The 19,440-nt window shown below is 46.3% G+C and overlaps 3 protein-coding genes across 8 annotated transcripts; 2 read left to right on the top strand and 1 right to left on the bottom strand.

The window, feature by feature from the left end:
* Nucleotides 1-2,395: 2,395 nt before the first annotated feature.
* On the bottom strand, nucleotides 2,396-9,300 carry BRCC3 (BRCA1/BRCA2-containing complex subunit 3). 2 transcript variants are annotated; one of them, XM_069811247.1, is made up of 8 exons: nucleotides 9,161-9,300; nucleotides 7,603-7,722; nucleotides 6,871-6,958; nucleotides 6,085-6,173; nucleotides 5,401-5,456; nucleotides 4,686-4,817; nucleotides 4,075-4,118; nucleotides 2,396-3,147 (listed from the first exon to the last, which is right to left on the bottom strand). In XM_069811247.1, the coding sequence occupies exons 1-8, from the start codon at nucleotides 9,215-9,217 to the stop codon at nucleotides 2,996-2,998; spliced, it is 738 nt and encodes a 245-aa protein (XP_069667348.1). In that variant the 5' UTR covers nucleotides 9,218-9,300; the 3' UTR covers nucleotides 2,396-2,995. The 2 variants fall into 2 exon arrangements, with proteins under 2 accessions (XP_069667348.1, XP_069667346.1); XM_069811245.1 differs by lacking the exon at nucleotides 9,161-9,300 and adding an exon at nucleotides 8,169-8,311.
* CMC4 (C-X9-C motif containing 4) lies at nucleotides 8,663-19,275 on the top strand. Of its 5 annotated transcripts, XM_069811250.1 has the most exons (5): nucleotides 12,856-12,928; nucleotides 13,082-13,133; nucleotides 13,215-13,397; nucleotides 14,364-14,431; nucleotides 17,788-19,275. In XM_069811250.1, exons 4-5 carry the CDS (start codon nucleotides 14,374-14,376, stop codon nucleotides 17,955-17,957), a joined length of 228 nt encoding a protein of 75 aa, XP_069667351.1. In that variant the 5' UTR covers nucleotides 12,856-12,928; nucleotides 13,082-13,133; nucleotides 13,215-13,397; nucleotides 14,364-14,373; the 3' UTR covers nucleotides 17,958-19,275. The 5 variants fall into 5 exon arrangements, with proteins under 5 accessions (XP_069667352.1, XP_069667353.1, XP_009921290.1 ...); XM_069811251.1 differs by lacking the exons at nucleotides 12,856-12,928; nucleotides 13,082-13,133; nucleotides 13,215-13,397 and adding exons at nucleotides 8,663-8,755; nucleotides 9,154-9,209; XM_069811252.1 differs by lacking the exons at nucleotides 12,856-12,928; nucleotides 13,082-13,133; nucleotides 13,215-13,397 and adding an exon at nucleotides 8,697-8,755.
* Nucleotides 12,525-14,431, top strand: MTCP1 (mature T cell proliferation 1). The gene is made up of 4 exons (XM_069811249.1): nucleotides 12,525-12,654; nucleotides 12,758-12,928; nucleotides 13,082-13,133; nucleotides 14,364-14,431. The coding sequence occupies exons 1-3, from the start codon at nucleotides 12,547-12,549 to the stop codon at nucleotides 13,127-13,129; spliced, it is 327 nt and encodes a 108-aa protein (XP_069667350.1). The 5' UTR covers nucleotides 12,525-12,546; the 3' UTR covers nucleotides 13,130-13,133; nucleotides 14,364-14,431.
* Nucleotides 19,276-19,440: the final 165 nt, after the last annotated feature.

The raw sequence follows: 19,440 nt of genomic DNA, 5'->3' as shown, positions 1-19,440 counted from the left end.
GCAGTGCCTCACTTTCAAAGTGTGTGTGGTTCTGGACTCAGGGCCTGAATTGGTGGTGGTGCCTCCTTGAAGGCCAGGACAGTCCTTCCAAAAAGCCGTTTGTACCTGAACCATTGCCTTCTGCCATGCAGCAGACTGCGGTGCTCATGAGGGCTGCAGCTGGAATGGGAGAACCATGGAATAGACAACATGCTCTTGCCAAGAACTTGATGCTACCTCCCCACCTGCTTTTTCTTTAGAAGAATGGTGTGCTCTGTTTGAGTCTTGCAGTCCTTTGGATTGAAATTGATTTTAAATTCTTTCAGAAAACTTCTTACAGCAATATTGCTCTCCTCTTCAAGACAATTCCAACTGTAAAAACCTTTTGCAGCCTCTTGTGCTCAGGATTTGGTGGTGGGGGAAAGGTATTTTGGTTTTAAGTTCAACCTTCTTCGTCAGGGATGTAAACAACAGGTGTATTTTTTACATTAGAGCTTCCTATTGGGCTTCTGTTGGACAATTTCTGTTTGGCCAGGCTCTGGGAGGAGGATTTTGCCACTTTTTCTTCCTGTGAAGGACAGCTCTGCTCCCATCTGGGTTTCCTGATGGGATGTGGCTCCTTCTCCCTTATTTTTCAGGGTGGCAAGCTGTGGCTTATCCTGCTCTGCAGAACAGGGATCCACCCAATCACTGCTGAAGACAGACAGATTAAACTGGCAGACAAATGGAGCATAGGTAAACTCTCCAGTCAGGGAACATTTCTTGAGCACGATATGGGTGGTGGTGGGGTTAGAGTGCCCTATGCGGCAGGAGGCCAGGGCCAGGGACTGCCCTGCACTGGTCAGTCAGCTCAGCACAAAGAGGCCAGAGGCACAATAAACTGTATCTGCTGAACAGCTGAAGAGCACTGACACATTTCAATGCACACACATGCTGCAGCCACCTGATGCAGTCCCAGAACCCTACTTAACAGCCCAGCTTTGCTGGCTGGAGAGCCAAGCTGTGGATCAGCACAGAGTAATTAATAAATCATTCTTTTGTCATTGGGATTACCATCCAAACATCACCATTCTAGCCATTCTTTGGCTGTGCTCCAAGCAGAGCTCAGCTCTTGCAGGCTGCATCCAAGGGCAAACGCAGGATTTCAGCTTTGTCCTGGAGCTCAGACTACATATGGCAGCATGGCGGTGGGAGCCCATCAAGTACTGGGAATCTGAAAGGACACAACTTGTTGCTTGGGGAACAGATAGGGGGTGCTTATGGTCAAAACCGAACTAGCCTCTTTCTACCATGGGCTGTCTGTAACCTCAACTGGGAATGGCCCCTAGCCTCCCTAGAGAGGGGTGGCAATTCAGAGAGCCTGGTTGGGATCTTGAGAGAAGCAAAACAAAACAAACAACAGAACTGCAGGCCTGGACTGTAGGAGAGAGAGCTCATTTGGGCTTTATCTGGGATGCACTTGGCAGGATGCCCTGGGAGACTGCACTGGAGGGCCATGAGGCCCAGGGCTGCTGGGTGATCTCCAAGCTCTCATCAAGCCTGGGGGCAGTGAGGATCAAGGTAAGGAGCACTCAAACTGGAAAACAATAACAAATACAACAGAACAAAGACATTGACTGTTCAAAAACTAATTAAAGAAAAATACTGTTCACAGCCCTTTTAACAAAAAAAAAAAAGTGAGCATTTTACTTCAAAGAAGTTCTACAGTTTGGGGTTTTGCTAACATCAATGCAGAAAGATTGAAAAAGTGAAGTCTGACAAAAACAAGCTGGCTAAGGGGCTTCCAGGTCTGACAGCAATTTACAGTTGCTAATCAATATTGACCATTCACTGGAAAGGCAGTACCTCTTTCTCAGCTATGTTACTTTCATTCTCCCAAAGCAACAGTCAAGCTAATGAGCTGTCAGGAATGTCACAGCCTCCATTGCAGCAATGCAGGCAGCTCATTTTCACCTACTTGAGCGTGTAAGGATTTAGATTAGAATGAGGGAGCTGAAACAGAAGTTTAAACTGTGCTGTTGGTTCCTTCACTCCAGAGACAGGCTTCACATAACAGAATGCAGATGACTATGTACATGATGGGGGATACACTGAAATGCAACAGCAAGAACATTTAAAGGATTAGTTGGGCAACAGATATTTAGTTCCATTTCAATCTAATGACATTTCTGCAGTTACGTTCAGCATGTAAGAATGACAGGCTTGCATATCTGTCAGTTCTCTTCTCAGCATCTTAACATTTTTCCCTCTGGGAAGGAACCACACTCCTCCCACTGAGCCAGCAGAAACAGTCCATTTTGTAGGGAACCTCAGTGCTGGACATGCAACAATGTTACATGAAGCAAGAGAATAGACTGTCCAAAAAATACAGGCACTGGCACTCTAGCATCCATTTCATTTCTACTCCACACAGCTCTGGCTTTGGAATTCTTTATTTGGTTTGAAGTATGCTGAACACAGATCCGATGTTAAAGTTCTTCCAAGTCTCTTCCCAAGCTTCTCTCCCACCTCTTACCTTCCTGGGTGGATAACCAGTAATCCAGAACATTACTAGATACAAGATCACAGTCAAGTGAAGCTGCTAAAAGAAGGCAAAGTTGGCAGCATCAGACATGACTGCAGGGACACACTTTTGCCCTCCAACCCTCCTGTTCTAGGCTCTTGGAATACAGGGAAAGCAATAAGACTTCTGTCAAAATATAGGGAAGGGAGAAACAACATGTTGCCTAGGTATGTGCCCTCCAGAACTGAAGTCTCTTCAGGTGCTGCCCAACTCTACCACTGAACTAGAATCGCACTGCATCATGCAACACCTGGAGAGATACCACTGCTTTCCATCAAGCTGGGGCAGATAAGGCCCTTATCCTGTAGAAGTGCTCTTTGCTGCCCGAGGCAAGAGAAGAGGCACAGCTAGTATCTTCACTATAAGGCAATGTAGGGCCACCCTTCAGCCAGGAGTAGATCTTGTAGACTTTTTTTTTCATGTCTCTCTTCTGAAGGGTCTGCATTTCCTCCTTCACTCTAAAGCAGCTAGTTCCTCCAGGAGCTGCTCTTTCTCTTGCTGCAGCTCCTGCACCCGTTGTTTGTTCTGCTCTAGTCTGTCCTCCAGCCACTGAAGGAGTGGACCACTGATGGCAGACATCTGGCTGCAGAGGTTCTTTGTGAACACTGGAAAGAGCAAGAACATATCATGACAGTGCAAACACACAAAAGACTCAGTGTGCTACAATAACCCCAAGGCCAAGAGTGTTACAGACAGACAAGGAAACCCTCCAACATCCTGGCCAGGGCAACCAGACATCCCCAGAATCAGCAGCTTGCTAAACAGGGAAACAAGCTATTTCAATCTGACCTGTAGATATCCAGGGGAGGGGTGACAGACCTACAACAGAAATCTGGAAATCTGCATAAGCCATCATTGAAGCTAATTAATTCCTAAATTCAGAAGCAAAGAATGTCTCATTTATTGAACAGGTGAGAATGGACAATGGGGTACTTATCTTGGAACAGAAGTGGGATTAGGATTCACCCTATCTCACTGGCAAAAGCAAAGATGTCATTTGCATGTAACATTCAGGAAGTGCCAGGAGATGCAAGCATATGTATAACCAGCCAGACACTACTTTAAGACTCACCAAATCCAAAATCCCCTTGCTGTTCTAATGGGGAAAAAAAACCCCAACCAACCCAAAGTCTATTGTAATTTTAGCCAACTGTCCAAAGGTCAAAGGATACAACAGCATTCATAAACCCCAGGATTAGGTTATTTTACAGCCCTTGATGTTTTCCTTCAAAGTGTTTAGTTACAAGTCTGTTCCTCCACTAGAATTTATGTAACAAGATAACAGTCTCAGGAAATTCTCTGGGTTACACAGTCTTTGTGATTGGAAATTAATTGTATGGCAAAGAAAAAGACAAAAGGTTGTGCTTTTATAGTTATTTACAAGTGCCTTTTTCGGCAAAGGGAGGACTGTTACACAGCTGTGGTCTTCTGTCACCTGAAGTTAGAGCCAAACCAACCCCTGCTCAAGACTCTACTGTTTTGACTCTGGGAGCAGCATCCTGGATTCTCGCGTGCAAAAAAGAAATCCTTACCTGAGCCATTATGAATCTTGGTTACAGAGTCTAAATGGGTGAGGCTAAGAGAATGAACAGAATGCGGGTTAGTGACAAGATAGCAGTGAATTGCATATTAGGCAAACCCAGGCTATAGAACCAGCTACCTACAAGTCACTGACACTGCAGGTACATCTAAACCTCTTCACTTGTCAAGCCCTTACATTCACAAGGATAACAGAGAGCTTACAGCACAGAAACATCAGTTTGAGCACTAGAGGCAGAAAAAAAAAATCAACTCTGATACTTAATCTCATTTTTCAGACTTCTCAGCACTCTTACCCTGGTTAAACACTAATTACTGTCACACACAGACACATCACTGAAGTGCCAGCATTAGCTTGCACACGCTCTAGGTCTTTTTTGTTGCAGGAAAGGAGCAGTTACGCTTAGCTCTTGTGTGCAAGACTGAGAGAATTTGAACTCCTTAATGTGAAGGTATTCAATCAGTTCTTCTACAAAGGCACGTGAGCTGCTAATGCTTCTTATTTTCTATACCCCTGCTAAGGTTATGGTACTTTAAGTACAGCAACAGTAGAACATGTTAGCAAAGACAGACTTGGAGAGGGGTGGAACCCCAGTGTTGTTACCTGTGAATTCTCCTGTAGGCATCTTGCTCTTCTTGGCAAAGGATCTTGGGCAGCTCTACAGCTGATTCCAGACATACTTTCCCAATGGTTTCATGGGGGACAACATGAATAGGAATTTCAATCCTTTCATATCTAAAAGGGTATCAGATACAATTAACTTCAAAGCAGCAGAGATTAAAAAAAAAAAAAAAAAAAGGATTTCTACAAACCTGCAACAGTCTGTCCAATGCATGGCATTGCTGCAGGTTTACTTTTGGGAACACATACCTGAGTTGATAGGCAAACGGAAGCCTTTTATAGCCACACAATTGTCTTAAATTTTAACAATAAAACGCTAAAGCAACTAGATAGCCAGTACCGACAATATGATGCATAGCATGTGTGTGGTTGGTGGGGACTCTACACCATGCAAATCTGAAGCCTCAACCTCTAGAGTTGAAAGCAAAAGGGTGATCCTTCTACACAACAGGTTACGGCACAAATTCATACCCAGACTACACCAAATCTATCTAGGTGAAATTAGTCAGTCCTAATCTTTAGATTCTCTTCAAGCAGCCTGCATCAGCAGAAGTAAGGTGACCTCATTCAGGCATCTCTATACAATATTTAGTCCTCATGATGAGCCTAGAAACCACTTACTTGAGACAACCCTGAAAGGAGAGACAAGATGAAATACAACCTGATGCTAGACATAATATTCTTCTGCTGTACTCACTCTGAGCTCTTCTGGGCCTGAATGGACTGGAAGCAGGTGTAGAGAATCCTGCCTGTCTATGAGAGACAGCAGAAAGTCAGATTCCAAGAGCAAAAAATCATCTGAAACCACACATTGTTCAGGAAGTAGAATATGCTTTCAAATAACATTTTAACAGGTTGCAAAGGCACACACTTTTTGCTTTGATTGGTACGCTAGAACTGTTTACAAGCAGATATTGACAGACCCATTAACTATGAAAGAAATCTTAAACAATAGCTACCTGGAAAACCTAGACAAGACACACCACTGTCCAGCTTATCTCACACTACAGCAGCATCTCCTAGAGGCCAGAGGCACAGAGGTGCAATAAACTGTATCTGCTGGACTGAACAGCTGAAGGGCACTCACACATTTCAATGCACACACATGCTGCAGCCATCTGATGCAGTCCCAGAATCCTACTACCAGCCCAGCTCTGCTGGCTGGAGAGGCAGACTGTGGATCAGCACAGAGTAATTAATAAATCATTCTTTTGTCATTGGGATTACAATCCAAACATCACCATTCTAGCCATGCTCTGACTGTGCTCCAAGCAGAGCTCAGCCTTTCTTGCAGGCTGCATCCAAGGATTTCAGCTTTGCCCTGGGGCTGATATTTCTCATGAGTACTTGGAGGATTTATTGCCATTTTTAAGTTACCTACCTTTGTGTTTTTGTCCTCAATGAAGCAGGAAAAGATAAGCCCTACAAAACCTTGGTCCATCATCTGATACATAGCTTGTGTGCGGACGTCTGCAGACAAAGAAATAAGAGAATGAGAACTGCACTGGTCACCTGAAGAAGTGGAAAAAGATTTGCCACCTTTTGAAGGGTGACCTGGAATTTGGTAACAAATGTCACAAGCTTTATTTAAGTCCTTACTCCAGATGACTAAGTTACAAAAAAAAAAAAATCTCCAACTTAAAATGTAATTAAATAGCAAATCTTAAAAATACAAGATGAGCTAATAGAAGAAGAAATTAGCTTACCATCAACCTGGTGCCACAGATCGCTATATAGCCATAATGTCCAACACATCTAAGATACGTACTTCTTTCAAAAAAGTTTTGTTTTTGCATTAACACTCACATATGTCAAAAATTATCACAGCAGGCCAATGATTCCCACAGCTTTTGTTGCTATTCCCCACACCCTAGGTCTAGTTTTCCGGTCTGGAAGAACAGTAGGACTAGTAGTAGCTGGTCTGTGACTAGTGAGTCACATGCAATTTGAGCACCTGGAGCGCACACACACAGGAATGGGGCTATACTGGCAGAGGTTCCAGAAGCCCACCCAGACAATCCTGTCCCACCAGAGGACATCTGAGAACCCAAAATTTGATAGTTGGGATGTGCAGCTCTGAAAATCCAGTAAATTGAGTAATACCGTAAGTATAATACTGTACCAGCTGTGAGTTTTCATATAGAACCTAGACCAAGACTGCTCTTACCAACATGTGATGGCCAGACAGTAATATGAGGATGAGAGTGATACCAGCCCACAACTCTCATGGGACGTCCTGTCATTTCAGCCAACCTGTGTGTGAGTCAAGGTGCTTTTGAAACAAATAGAGCAAATGGAAGAAGTTTTTTATACAAGGAAAACCAGCAGATTTTAAGAGAGTTTCTCATCAGTCAACAAAATTCCAGATCCCTTTAGAGGGGTGACAAGATACGCAGCAGGAAGCCGATGGAAGCCTCTTCCCCAGCACCAGCACCAGCAGGATGCTACTGGTGCAGAAGCAAACTGGATTTTGTTTGCTTGTGGCAGTAAGCAACATGGCAGCAAGCTGTCCAAAACAGCATCCTTGAGCGTACGTAGGGAAAAGGCTCTCCAGTGCACCACGCTTGGAAACAGAGACTTGCCAACATTTCATCTTCTACTAAGTCTCCCTGCTGAACTGCCACCTTCCCCCAAAAACATACTTCAGTTTTACTTGTGACCAAACACAAAAAAAATTATAAAAAACAGTTATAACACAATTCCACTGCAAACACCGGAACCAACAAAGACTCCAGAGAATGGCAACTGCCAGCACAGCCCTCCAAACCAAACAGTCGTAGGAGAGAAGGGGCAGACAACTTCAAGCCAACTACGACAAGTCTAAACCACAGCACATAAAAAGAGGCCTGAGGTAAACCACTTCACTGGCAAATTTGCTGCTGTCTCTACTAAAGGATATCTCTGCTTCAGTAGAAGCAGCTGAAAGCTGCTCTGGCGAAATTTCCACACGGTCTTTTCTCTTATCGGAGCGGCGCAGGATGATCACAGAGTGGATATGAACAATTCGGCTCGTATCAACCTAATGACAAAGAAAGAAAAACCCCTCATGACTCTGCTAAAGAAATAACCACCACAAAGGAAAAGGCTGGCTCCTGTACCTTTAGCAGAGAAAAGGTACGCATCAGAGTACAGTCAGGTGTGCAGATGGGAACCTTTCCTGACTCTAAGCTTTGACTTTCACAGCAGCTAGAACTACGAGTCGGCGCTAGCCAGGAGAGGGGACGCCCAAGGCCCAGTGGCACGGCTCTGCCAGGGAACCGCCACCACACAGCCCCGTGCAACGCTCCCTGCCGCTGTGACCGAGTCCCGCTCGGAGGGTACGAGCCCACGGCCCGCGCTGGCGCAGGCCACGAGCCCCGCCCGGGCAGCACCTCCGCCCGGGCAGCACCTCCTCCCGCTGTGTCCCCCGCGCGCCACCCATCTCTCCCTGGGGCAGCCCGGACCAGCGCCGCCCGGTCCCGGTACCTCGCCGATGCAGAGCCCCATGACCTCCTCCTTCTCGGTGCTCAGCGCGTGGTTGAGGCACACCAGAAAGGCATCGGCCTCCAGGTGCACCGCCTGCACCGCCATCTTGCCGCCCCCCCCACCCGTCTTCACTCACTACACCCGGAAGTGGGCGGGGACAAGCCCCGCTTCCCCCGCCCGCACTCGGCAGCAGGGCTAATCCCGGTGGGGCTCGCCAGCCCGTCCAGCCAATCGGTGCTGCCAAGGTGCGGGCTGGCTTCCGGAGAGGCCGGGCGGTGCCTCTCGGCGGAAGCGCCGTGTCGCCCACGCGAACGGCGGCCCCGGGGTTCCGCGCTGCAGCCGCTGCCCGCGGCGGGGCGGGGCGGACGGGCCGGGCCGGGGCGGGGCGGGGAGAGCGGCGGAGCGGAGGGGGACGGGACGGGGCGGCGCGGCCCGACCTGACCCGGCTCGGGGCGGGGCTCCGCTGCGCGCCGGCCATTGGGGCCTGCGAGCAGCCGGGGGGGGAGGCTGCGGGGTCAGAGGGGAGGGCGGGGGAAGGCTTTGCTCGGTGCACACGGCGCTGGCTGTCACCTGGCGCGGGGCTGCAGGTAGGTCACGGGCGGGTGGCCCGAGGGGCCCGGCCCGGCGCCCCCCGCTCCGCCTGGTGCCGTCTCATGCCGAGGGGCGGCCGCCGAGCCCCGCAGGCCCGGCCCGGGTGGGAGGCGGTTGCTATGGAGACGTGCTGCGCCCTCTTCCCGCCGTGGCGGCCTGGCCTCCCCGGCCCTTCCTGCCTCCTCCCCGCCGCGGCCGGCCCACCGTCTGCACCGGTCCCACACCCCCTCCCCATCCTGCCCTTTCTGCTCCCCTTGTCCGCACCGCCCCCCACGCCTCCTCGGCCAGCCCTTCACCAGGCCCCGCTTCCGCACCCCTTTCCTCGTCCTCCCCTTCCTTCTCCGGGGCTCCCCCCACACTATGTCCATCTCTTTTTGTCTTCCTGTTTCTTTAGATCCTACCAAAGCTAGACCTTCCCTCCCCAAACTGCTGGACAGGCCCGGCCGGTCGGTGAGCATCTGCTACCCCTCAGTAGGTTGGGCAGAGCAGAGAGGAATCACGGATGTGCTTGCTCGGGGCAAGTGCTCCAGGCAGAGTAGAGTCCAAACCCCCAAGAAGAAGTTTTAGAGTGAGTCAAGCTGCTCTTACATCAGCAGACAGCTCATCTGATCCCTGACTTGCTGCAAGATGCAGGCTGGGTTTTTCAGGAAAGCTCAGCTCCTTTTTAGCTCCCCAAAGGCTGCACAGACAGAGGTGTGCAGGCAGCTGCACAGTCTCCACGAAGGCCAAACTGGCCAGCTGAGGTCTAGAAGCTGTGTAGCTCAGTTAGTACAACGCTATGCCCAATTCACTGAGCCTCAGCATTGCTTTTTTCCCTTGGTGCCTAAATGGCAGCTGAACTTTTCTAATAATCTGACCCAGTCCCCTTTTAAAACAGAAGGTAATAAAGGGTGGACTTTGTTCAGCATGCTGAGCTCCAGCTCTGGGGATGGTCCAAGCAGCAGCTGGAGCAATTTCTTTCACTGTTTTCTTAAAGTATTCTAATGTACCTGATTTAAAAGCAAATAAATTGTCTTCACCACAAGATGCAGTCCTTCTCCTGGCCATTTTCACATTTATTCATTTATTTTATGGCTCAGAAATCCACCCAGGTCCCAGAACAGCATTAAACTTCTAAGGCCTGATGCTCAGATGGACAGAATACTTGCAAGTCTTGTTCCTGTCTGTGGGGATTGGGTTTTAAATCTCCCCCAATCAATACCTTAAACAGCTCAGACTTCTGCAACTATGTTGATGGGAACATTAAAATCTGTGTCAAAGGATGACGCTGCAATCCTGCAAATTTAAGCTGATTGTTTTTTTGTTGGATGTGGTGGGGGGTTTAGTGGATTATGAAGCAAGCAGTATAAGAAATTGGTTTTACAACTTGTTTTAACTATAAGTAAGCTTACTTCTCCTTTCACCCATGTCTTCATCAGACTTTTTTATTGCTTTCTGATAAAATGTGCAAAAATAGGAATTGTATATGTTTTTCCCTTCTTAAAGTTTCAGGTGCAAATGTCTAAACGTGTGCTTTTTCAAATCTCCTGTTTCTTTTGTATGTTTGAGTACTAAAGACAGACCTATCTTACTTTAAACCCAATTGATGGTTTTGCCTGACCTCAAGATTTTATATTTGTGGCACTAACTGGGCACCTTCATAACAGTCTTAGAGACTGTTGAAAAGAGAGGCCAGACTGCGCCTTTGAACTTTGGCAACTGAACTCAGAGCTATGGAGTTCCGAGGAAGTTTGGGACAAATTAGTGGGGCAAAGGGTGAAAACACATTAACCGCTGCCCATTCTGCACAGCGTCCTCTGCATGAGACCTTGTTCTGTCCATCCTGTACCTATCATTACTGCCATGTTCGTACACAATAAATACAAACATATGTGTTGTGCTTTAGTCCTCCTACCTGTAGTTCAGTAAGACTGAACCAGGTTAGTATTTGGATAGGAGACCTTCCAGGAGAGTTTACTCGCTGTAGGACATAATGTTCACTTACTGAGTAATATTTTTCCATTACTGAAGTCAGTTGTGAGTCTTCTGGTTCCAAGGATGATGAGCTCTAGAAATTCCAGCTTTGTATGCAATAAAAGCAAGTTCTTGAGCATTTTTGGTCATGATGGAGCTTTTGGCAGTTTACTGCAGAGTAAGAGAGTATCCTGGCCGAATTCCAACCTGGGTGATTACATTCAGCTGACTGAAAATGAGCAGTGGCAATTGCTACATTTCACTGTTGGGCAAAGTGATTTCCACACATGGGGTTAAATTTGTAAAGTGACTTAGGGTAAAGCAGAATGAAAAAGACTTACAGAAATTTCCCTTTAACCCTCATAGCTTATTCTTGAAGGCCTTGTGAGACTTGTCAGTCTGCTGTCACGTTCCTCTAAATGTCAGTGATCCAGCTGTTGGAGCATTGCTTGAAATGGCTGTACCACATCACAGGATGGTCTTCAGAAAAGTGGTGCTTTTTATAATGCACATACACGTTCCCACACATAAGCAAGGAAACAAAGAGAATGGGAGAAAAAGAAATAATAAAAGAATATTCAAAGTTTTCTTTGTTGGAAATTAAAATACTGTGACAGTGCTGTTCAGGCTGATCTGTGGTTGGTGTTTTGTTTCAAAAAGGCTAAGTGATCCTTTGATTCAAAAAGGTAGAGAAGCACTGATGTAAGATATAGAAGGCAACATGGAAGTGTATTTCCTGTTATATATGTACCCCAATGTATAACAATTTTTTTTTCTCCCTGACTTTCCCTACTTTATTTTGTACCCAGATTTTCTTGCTCCTGTCTGAAATATGCCTTGTAACTTTACAAGTTTTCAGAAGACCACTGTGTTTCACTGGGATAGGAATATTGCATCTGCTTCATAGCAGGAGGATGTTATATGTATTACAGCTTAATTCTGTTCTACTTTAAACCTAGATAAAGAATGAAGACTGTCTGTACCATTTTGATTACCTCTTCTAGGGTTCAAAGAGAGAATCATTTCCCCTGACCTTCATTTGCTAATGACTCAGCTTGATCTAACTGGTATACAGATAAACTTGCTGTTAAACAAAAAATCCGGTAGGAAGAACCACCTCAATGTCCAAAATTCCTTTGCCCCTGCTGGTATCGGTGGCTCTCTGTAACCATCTAAAAGCTGAACTACGCAAAGTCACGAGAGCTATTCACAAGAAGCTTGTATATGAATGGACAATGCTGCCATCCTCTTGAGAGATGAGACGAAGGACCCTTCACAATGACAGCTCTGCAAGTTCCAAATATGAGAGTCGTGCATACGGAGTTTCATGCTTTGTCTCCAGTGTGATCTTCGTTCTTGTTAAGCTAATTTCACCTGTTGTCACAAGTTTTCCTTTTGGGATTTAGACCATCATTAGCCACGGAACTCCTGTGTAAATCATTTTTTTTATTTTTCTGTTTTTCCCTATTTTACACAAAGACTGTTAATAGGACTGTTAGTGGAATAAGCAAAGCCAATATTCACAGGGTTTAACTTTGTACCAATAGCACCTTTTGCCCCAGAATGCCTTACAAACGCCATACAGCACGCATGTCCCAACGTACAACTTGTCATGAAACTTCTGTTCACTTAGGCACCACCTTAGTTTCCCAAGCTGACTTTTAGGGACGTTTCAGCACATAGCATCTCATACAGTAAGTCAGACGCCACCCAGAGGTGCCTTTCAGGTCTGAGAGCTTTCTCCGTGAATGTATTCAGAGCTAAAGAGACCATGCATGCATCCTGCGGGTTGATGCCGTCCACCTAACGGGAGCATCCTGAAGTGACTGAGGGAATGGCAGAAGGAGGGCACGCTGGCACTCCTCCTGTCCGACTGTGGGTGCGACGCGTAGGTGTTTACTGCGATGAGCACCGCAAAACGTGGCTTGTGGCTGCGGAAGAGGCAAGTGTCCTTTGAGCTTCCCAGTGATTCTAGCTTTGCTATTGCAGGTGCCTCTACTGCATTGCCAGTAACTGCCTGCTTTTTTTTTTGTTACTTTCCCCAGGAGGAAGGTATGCTGAGGGCTCGGATCCAAAGAGTTCAGGTTCCCCTGGGTGAGGCGCTGCGACCCAGCCAGCTCCCCCCATCTCGGCTGCCTCATATGTGGCAGCTGTCCCAGGGTGAGCAGTACAGGGATAGTAACTCTCGCGTTTGGGAGATAGAGCACCATCTCATGGTAAGGATGGTGGCAACAATAGACCATAGTCATGCCTGTTTGTGAAGTCATTTGAGATCCTTGAGGGACGGCAAAGGACTGTTATTTTGTTGAAGTCCATTAGCTCAGCCACAGTAACTGTAGACGTATTGAACTTTTCCTTGTTGCTTACAGCTTGGTGGTGTTGAAGAGCTGCTGCTTAAACTCGTGCCTGGTGATTAATCTGGTATGTGTAGACATTACCCCTGATTTGTACTGTGCTCTGTTTATTTCCAGTCATTCTTTAATACGAATTTTTGTCTTTCAGGAGCAGTGGCTCTAGGAAGATGTCGTTGTATATTTTGTACAATAAATGATTCTCTCTCCACTGAAATGCAGCCACCTCTGAGGTGGAAGCAGTTAAACTTCACACAGCAACATCATACGAGAGTTTAGGACAGGCAGTGAAGAGGAGTATTGTGTCCAAGTGAAACATCAGGGGGAGTTCTAGGTAGGCAGAATGTAATTGCCCCAAGTGGAGTTTGGCCAGGATGCTGGAAATAATGCCCTAGTGGTATTGAAAAGTGCTGTGGGCAGCTGAATTATCAGAAATTTGAAAGGCAGCACCTCCCTAGCTCTGGGCAGGGGCAGGAGCTGAGCTGTGGCTATGAGGGAGTTGAAGTCCCACCACCACTTTCGGTAACAGCGGTGCTGTCCTGTAGAGGTCTCCCATCCAACTACTAGTACCATTTGGTTTTGCTCATCTTTTGATCTCTCATGGAAGATCACAGTTACAGTTGTCACAGCTGCAGAGAGTCAAACTGAGTGTCTGAAATCCTACTTTCTAGAGATTTGAACAAGTTGGAACTGTCCTCCAGTCTGTTGGGGTTTTGGTGGGGTTTTTTTGGAGGGTGGGGGTTTCCAAGAGACTTTCTCCTGGAACAAAAAAAAAAAAAAGCCCTCCTTGTTGTCTTTATGGGACATACACAACTAAGTTGGTTTGTTTTGTTGTTTTTTTTAAATGTCTCCTCCAGCTGCAGTTATATGACTAACACCAAATCCTTGGTTGTGTAGAACTCACAGAGAGGGCTTTTACACAAATACATGTTTTAGTATAAAGTCTAGAGACACAGAACTGCTAAGAATTAGTCAGCCATGTTAATTGGAATCTTTGTTGGAATCTTTGTGCATCCAAGTGGAAAAGGACACATTTTGACCAGAGAAAAGAAAAAGGCCTTCAAGCATAGCAACATAAAACTTCCCATATCCATTGTCCACATTATCATCCTTTAGCCAGACACAGAGAATTCTTGTGTATGTTGGCAGGCATCTGCAAGCAGCAATAGATGTCTTCTGAACTGTCTGTGACAGAGGGAAATTGGGAGCTCTTTAAAGCCTTGGCTTTAAGACAGTGTCTTGCCCCCCAGCCCCCTGAAAAGCATGTTGTTTCTACAGTAACATTTTCCTATCATTTTAGTTCTCTGAACATGTCCCAGAAGGATCCCTGCCAGAAACAAGCCTGTGAAATACAGAAATGCTTGCAAGGTACCAAGTGTCATTTTGTCTTTTTGGTGTCTTGATTTTTGCTGGAACTTAATTCTTTTAACTTAACCCTGTTCTCCTTTATCTTGAGATGGAAGAAAGCAAGCACATTAGCATCACCTGGTTGCAAAGCAAACAAAATTATAATGTCTGGGTTTAATAGATTTCCCTTGTGCTTGCTTGTAAGTAATGAGACACCATTAGTACAAAACAGAGCATTTGTAACAGTAATGTGCTTATTTCAGAGTGTTCTCCATGCTGGTAGTGAGATCCCATGTGTAGTCTTGGGACTCAGCTGTAGGCAGGGAGAGCTAGACATTATAATAAGCTCTCATACAGAGTGGGTAGTGAGGTAGTGGGTGGATTGTATGAGAAGACTGCAGAGCTTCTAGCTCCAGGGGTGTTTTAAGAGCAGGTCAGACAGATGTCTCTCAGGAATGGGTTAGGTATATGTGACCTGGCCTCAAGGTATGAGATTGTGTCCCTCTGGAGACCTTTAACAGCTGTTTTGTATTAGTTTAGCTAAATATTTGTAGGGGAAAGGGAGATTATGTGATAATGTGTTTTGGGAGCCTGAGCTGGGGAGAGTAGACTTGTTACTTGCAGAGGACAATACTTTTAAAAATTTTGGTTGCTTCTTGGGAAAGGATTTGCCTTATGGAATGAATAAGAGAAAACATTCCTCTGTGCCAAGGCAGCTTAGCCATATGGGAAAGAGTTCTTCCTAACTCACCTGGTGGAGCCCTTAGCCAGCGTGCTCTGAGCTTTACATGAGAATAACTCATGGTGTTAGCCCAGGGATGACGAGGCAGGAGGCTAGCGATGCCGCAGCTAAAATTAGCCATGCCAGTTCCACAGCAACTCATTTCTGCCTTTATTTACAGACTCCAGGCAGGTTAGCTAAAATGTAGCAGGGAGGGAGGAGGGGGTCCTGCTGGGGAGGTAGAGGGATGGCTTTGCAGGCTGCAGCAAACATAGCGATAGCAATCTGTATGGGTAACACAACAGTCCCAGTGGCTGGGGAGGAGCACAGGAGGAAAAGCATCTGGGAAAAAGGGAAAAGCAATAGTCAGTTATTGGTAGATGTCTGTCTCTCCCAGGATTGTATTTTGAAAGCTGTGTTAAGCTCAAAGCAAGGGCTCAAACAACTCCCTCTACATGTCCCCAATATTTGTCTAGATACTACTTTGTACTGTCTTCATGGTTTGGAGTGTTCTCCCATGAAGGGCTGGCTGCCTTCTTTCCCCACAGTAACTGCACTTAAAAGCTAATGTTTGACCTTGTTTTGGTCCTGTCTGTGACAATGTTCTTTTTATAACATTCATGGAGGTTATTCTGAGTGGTTTACCTGTGTAGGTTTGTGTACAGATTTGATCTGAATGGTTAAGTGTTAGCAAAGAAGCTCTTTGAGTCTGTTATATGCAGACTCCACTGTCCGCAGTTTCTCTAGCTATCATTTTGGAGTGCTGCTGTTTTTCACGTATTACCATGCTGTGGAGTTGTCCGAGTTGCACAGATGAAGCAGCTATGTCAACAGCAAAACAATTTTTCCCTGTAAGAATTAATGCAATAGAGGATGCATACAGAGCCTTAACTGACAAATACTCAGAGGTGGTGTATACAGTGTGGAGGACGAAGGGCGGAAGCAGGACCTTTGGGAGATGCTGGCTTTTCAAAGGCTGGTTTTGGAGTGGGTCATTGTTCCAAAAGATCTTGCCTGCTTCCTCTGTGAGACTGAATGTCCATTGTAAATCTCTTTTGTGTTTTGCTATCCATTGTATGACTAACCCTTGTGCTTTTCAGGATTGCATCCCTGACAGATAGCAGGGTGTGCCTGTATGTAGCTGTGGTTTTGGAAACAAACCTGCACAGGCAGAAGAACAGTTAGGAGAGCCTTGGAGCATTCATCATTGGCGGGTTATAGCAGAGAGAGATGAGCTCTCCTCTCCAAGGGCCTGCCATGCCTCCTAGGCTGCCAGCTTGCACAAAGCAGTAACATCACCATAATCTTTTTCTCAGGGGTGATCTCTGTGCTTGTGTTACAGGTCACTCACCAAGCCAGTTAGGGAATTCATAGCCCAGCAATCAGAGCAGGCTGGCTTGCTTGCTAACCAGAAGGCAGTCACTGCTGCTTTCTGGGCTCTCCAGTGGTTGCTGTGTGTGTCTCACATTGGGTTGCTGTTGCTTCTTTTAGTCTTCTAAAAATCAGGGCCGGGGGGGGCGGTGAGTGCAGCTGTAGTGGTTGCATAGCTCATCCAAGGCAGAGCGGGTAGCTCTGCACACCCTGCACTTCTTTGCAGACAGGCAGGTAGTTATTTATTCAAGCCACAGATTCAGCCTGCTCACATACCCACAGGGCTTCTCTCCAAGAGCCTGGTGGCCAGCCCTGAAAAGCATTGTGGGCTTTGCCACCTCAGCCGACAGTGGCAGACAGCAAAGCACTAGGGCAGAAAGGATGCTGGACAAATCACCTGTGTCCTGCAGTGCCTAAAACTGCCAGTGCAGTGAAATCTCTCTGAGCCTGAAACAAAGACAATACGGAGAAAGTAGAGGTGGGCGTAGCTGTGCCATCCACCAAGACATGAGCCGAGTCATCCCAGGTCAGACTAGGAGCTCGTTTAGCCCTGTTTCCCAGCTCTGGCAGTGTCCAAGTGAAGAAGCCTAGGAAGGAAGGTGAGAGGAGGTAAAGTAAGGGACCTCCTGAGCTAGAGCTGGGACTTTTGTGTGGAAGGTGTTCATGTCACTAGCTCTGTGCAGTTGGATTCAGTAGCTGGCGTCTGGCTAAGCATTCCTGCTAGCATGCTGCCTGCTTCGGTTGCGCTGCAAAGCTACAGCCTACCCACAACAGGCCACCAGTAGGAGGTTGGCAGTCACGCTCCTCATCCCTTCCTTTTACAAATGCTGCAGTGCTGAAGGGTGCACATGTCCCTGTTTATACCAAGTCGTCCTTGGATGCTTTTATATTTACACTCAGCTGTAAACCTTATAGTGACATGGCAGCTGAGTTGAAGACCATGAATGACAAGATCCAGCTTAAAAGCACACAGGCTAGAGAAAGTAAGGATTGAAGGGCAGCAGTAAGGGAAACCTTATTCTTACTGTAGTGAGATCGGATAGCTACAAAACTGTGGGACTGAAGATGCTCCCATCCACAACAGCAAGGCTGCCTTTGCATGGCTTTAGATAGCTGAAACTAAAGAGAGAGTGTTGTAGAACAGAAAAAGTGATTAAATGCTTGTAAGCAGCTCTTGCTTTTCAGAGAAACACGCTGCCAGCAGCTGAAGGGCTGGGCTAGATGTGTCCCCTCCAGGGACAAAACCTGTTCCCCTCTGCAGACTTAGTGTCTCCTTATTTTCCAGCAAACAACTACATGGAGTCTAAGTGTGAAACCGTGCTTCAGGAAATGTGGAAGTGCTGTGCCCAGTACCCCAAGGGCAGATCCATCTGTTGTTCGGGGTTTGAGAAAGAAGAAAGGGAGAGAGAAAAGTTTAAGGCGACTTCAGAAGAAATTCCCCCACCACCTCAGTAACGCAATGCAGCTCCAGCAGGTGCCAGAGCATGGACTCACCTGCAGAGCTGATCTGTGTTTTTTCAAGCCTTCTTTAGACTTTCAGGAAAGCCAGATCGCTCCTAGAACACACTACCTGGCACACCAAAAAGTATAACGCAGTACCAACAGATGGCCTGGTTAACAGACTTTATTTTCTGTACCAAAACATCATCTACATTGTCTCTGCATCGCACCTGTGTGTGTGAAAAGTCAACTTGATGTTTTTAGAATGCTTACCTTACTATAATCCATCCTTGCTCTCAAAATGGAGAACTGGAACCAAGTTATTCTGGCTTCTGGAGCGAGAGGTACAGGAAATGAGCTCAGAAGAGTGAGTGAGTTTAAGCGTGACACATGAAACAAGCCCATCTTGACACAGCAAAGGTATTGCTGCCATCATGCAGTAGTTCCAGACAACATTTGCCTGTCCAGTGGTTCAAACTCAAGAATGGGAATCGGGTCTGGGGATTGTTCCTAGGTCTTGCATAGATCACGAGTGACTACAAGTCACTTTGCCTAAGTGCCTCACTTTCCCACTGGACAGACTTTTGGTTACTTTATATTTGAATTGCCTACACGCTGCTATTTGCATGACAGAGATGTTAGGAACATTATTTCAGGGATCGCTACAGGAATAGGATTTTTTTTTAAAAAGCAATATTCATTTGAAAGATTAGACTGTTGATATAAAATTTATGAATAATTGAACACCTTTAAGCAATATGTTATGAACCCAGCGTAGTTCAACCCGCTGGTACCCAGAGGCCTGTCACAAAGCCCTGGGCTAGATCCAAGAACTGATTTAGGTGCTGCTTACTGAACAAGCAGTTGTAGGCACTTGCTTTCAACACAGCATTCCAGACTCACTCACAAGCTGGCTGTGTCTGGACCCCAGGGAGAGATGGCTTTTCAGAAGCTCTCACCTGTGCAGCAGAATTTCCTGTGACCTGTAGGAAGAGCTCGGTAGACAGGTTCCTGCATTGCTCTTCAGAGCTGCCTAAGTCTCTCTGTCCCCTGTAGCTGGAGTCCAGCACCTCAGTGGGTGCCAAGTCCATTACACAGCCTAGGCACCTAAATATCAGACTTCAAACCCCCTAGGCCCCTAACTCTGTCATTAGATCTAGCCGTAAAGGACTTTTGTGCTGTGATAAAGTACAACTTACTTATGAAATAAGCTTCTATAAACAGACCACTGTAGTCTAGGCACAATAGTTTGAGTGTATTGAAGCCTAGAAGAGAAAACCATCTGTATTCACTACTCTGAAATACCATGATACAAAATAAATGACTGGAACAACTTGTAGTCTCAGTTTGGTTGTTTATTGAGAATACAACATAGATGCAAGCTGGGCAGCTTGGCTTCTATTCACAGTCCAGAGCTACATGTGGTATCATCATGTTTAAATAGAAGCTGCTTGATATTTTTATAACTGGGGCTCAAGATCAGAATAATTCAGCGCTA

Source organism: Haliaeetus albicilla, chromosome 23 (genome assembly GCF_947461875.1).
Source record: "Haliaeetus albicilla chromosome 23, bHalAlb1.1, whole genome shotgun sequence".
Lineage (NCBI taxonomy): Eukaryota > Metazoa > Chordata > Aves > Accipitriformes > Accipitridae > Haliaeetus > Haliaeetus albicilla.
Note: the sequence above shows the minus strand (reverse complement) of the source record. Positions and strands in the feature narration are given on the sequence as shown.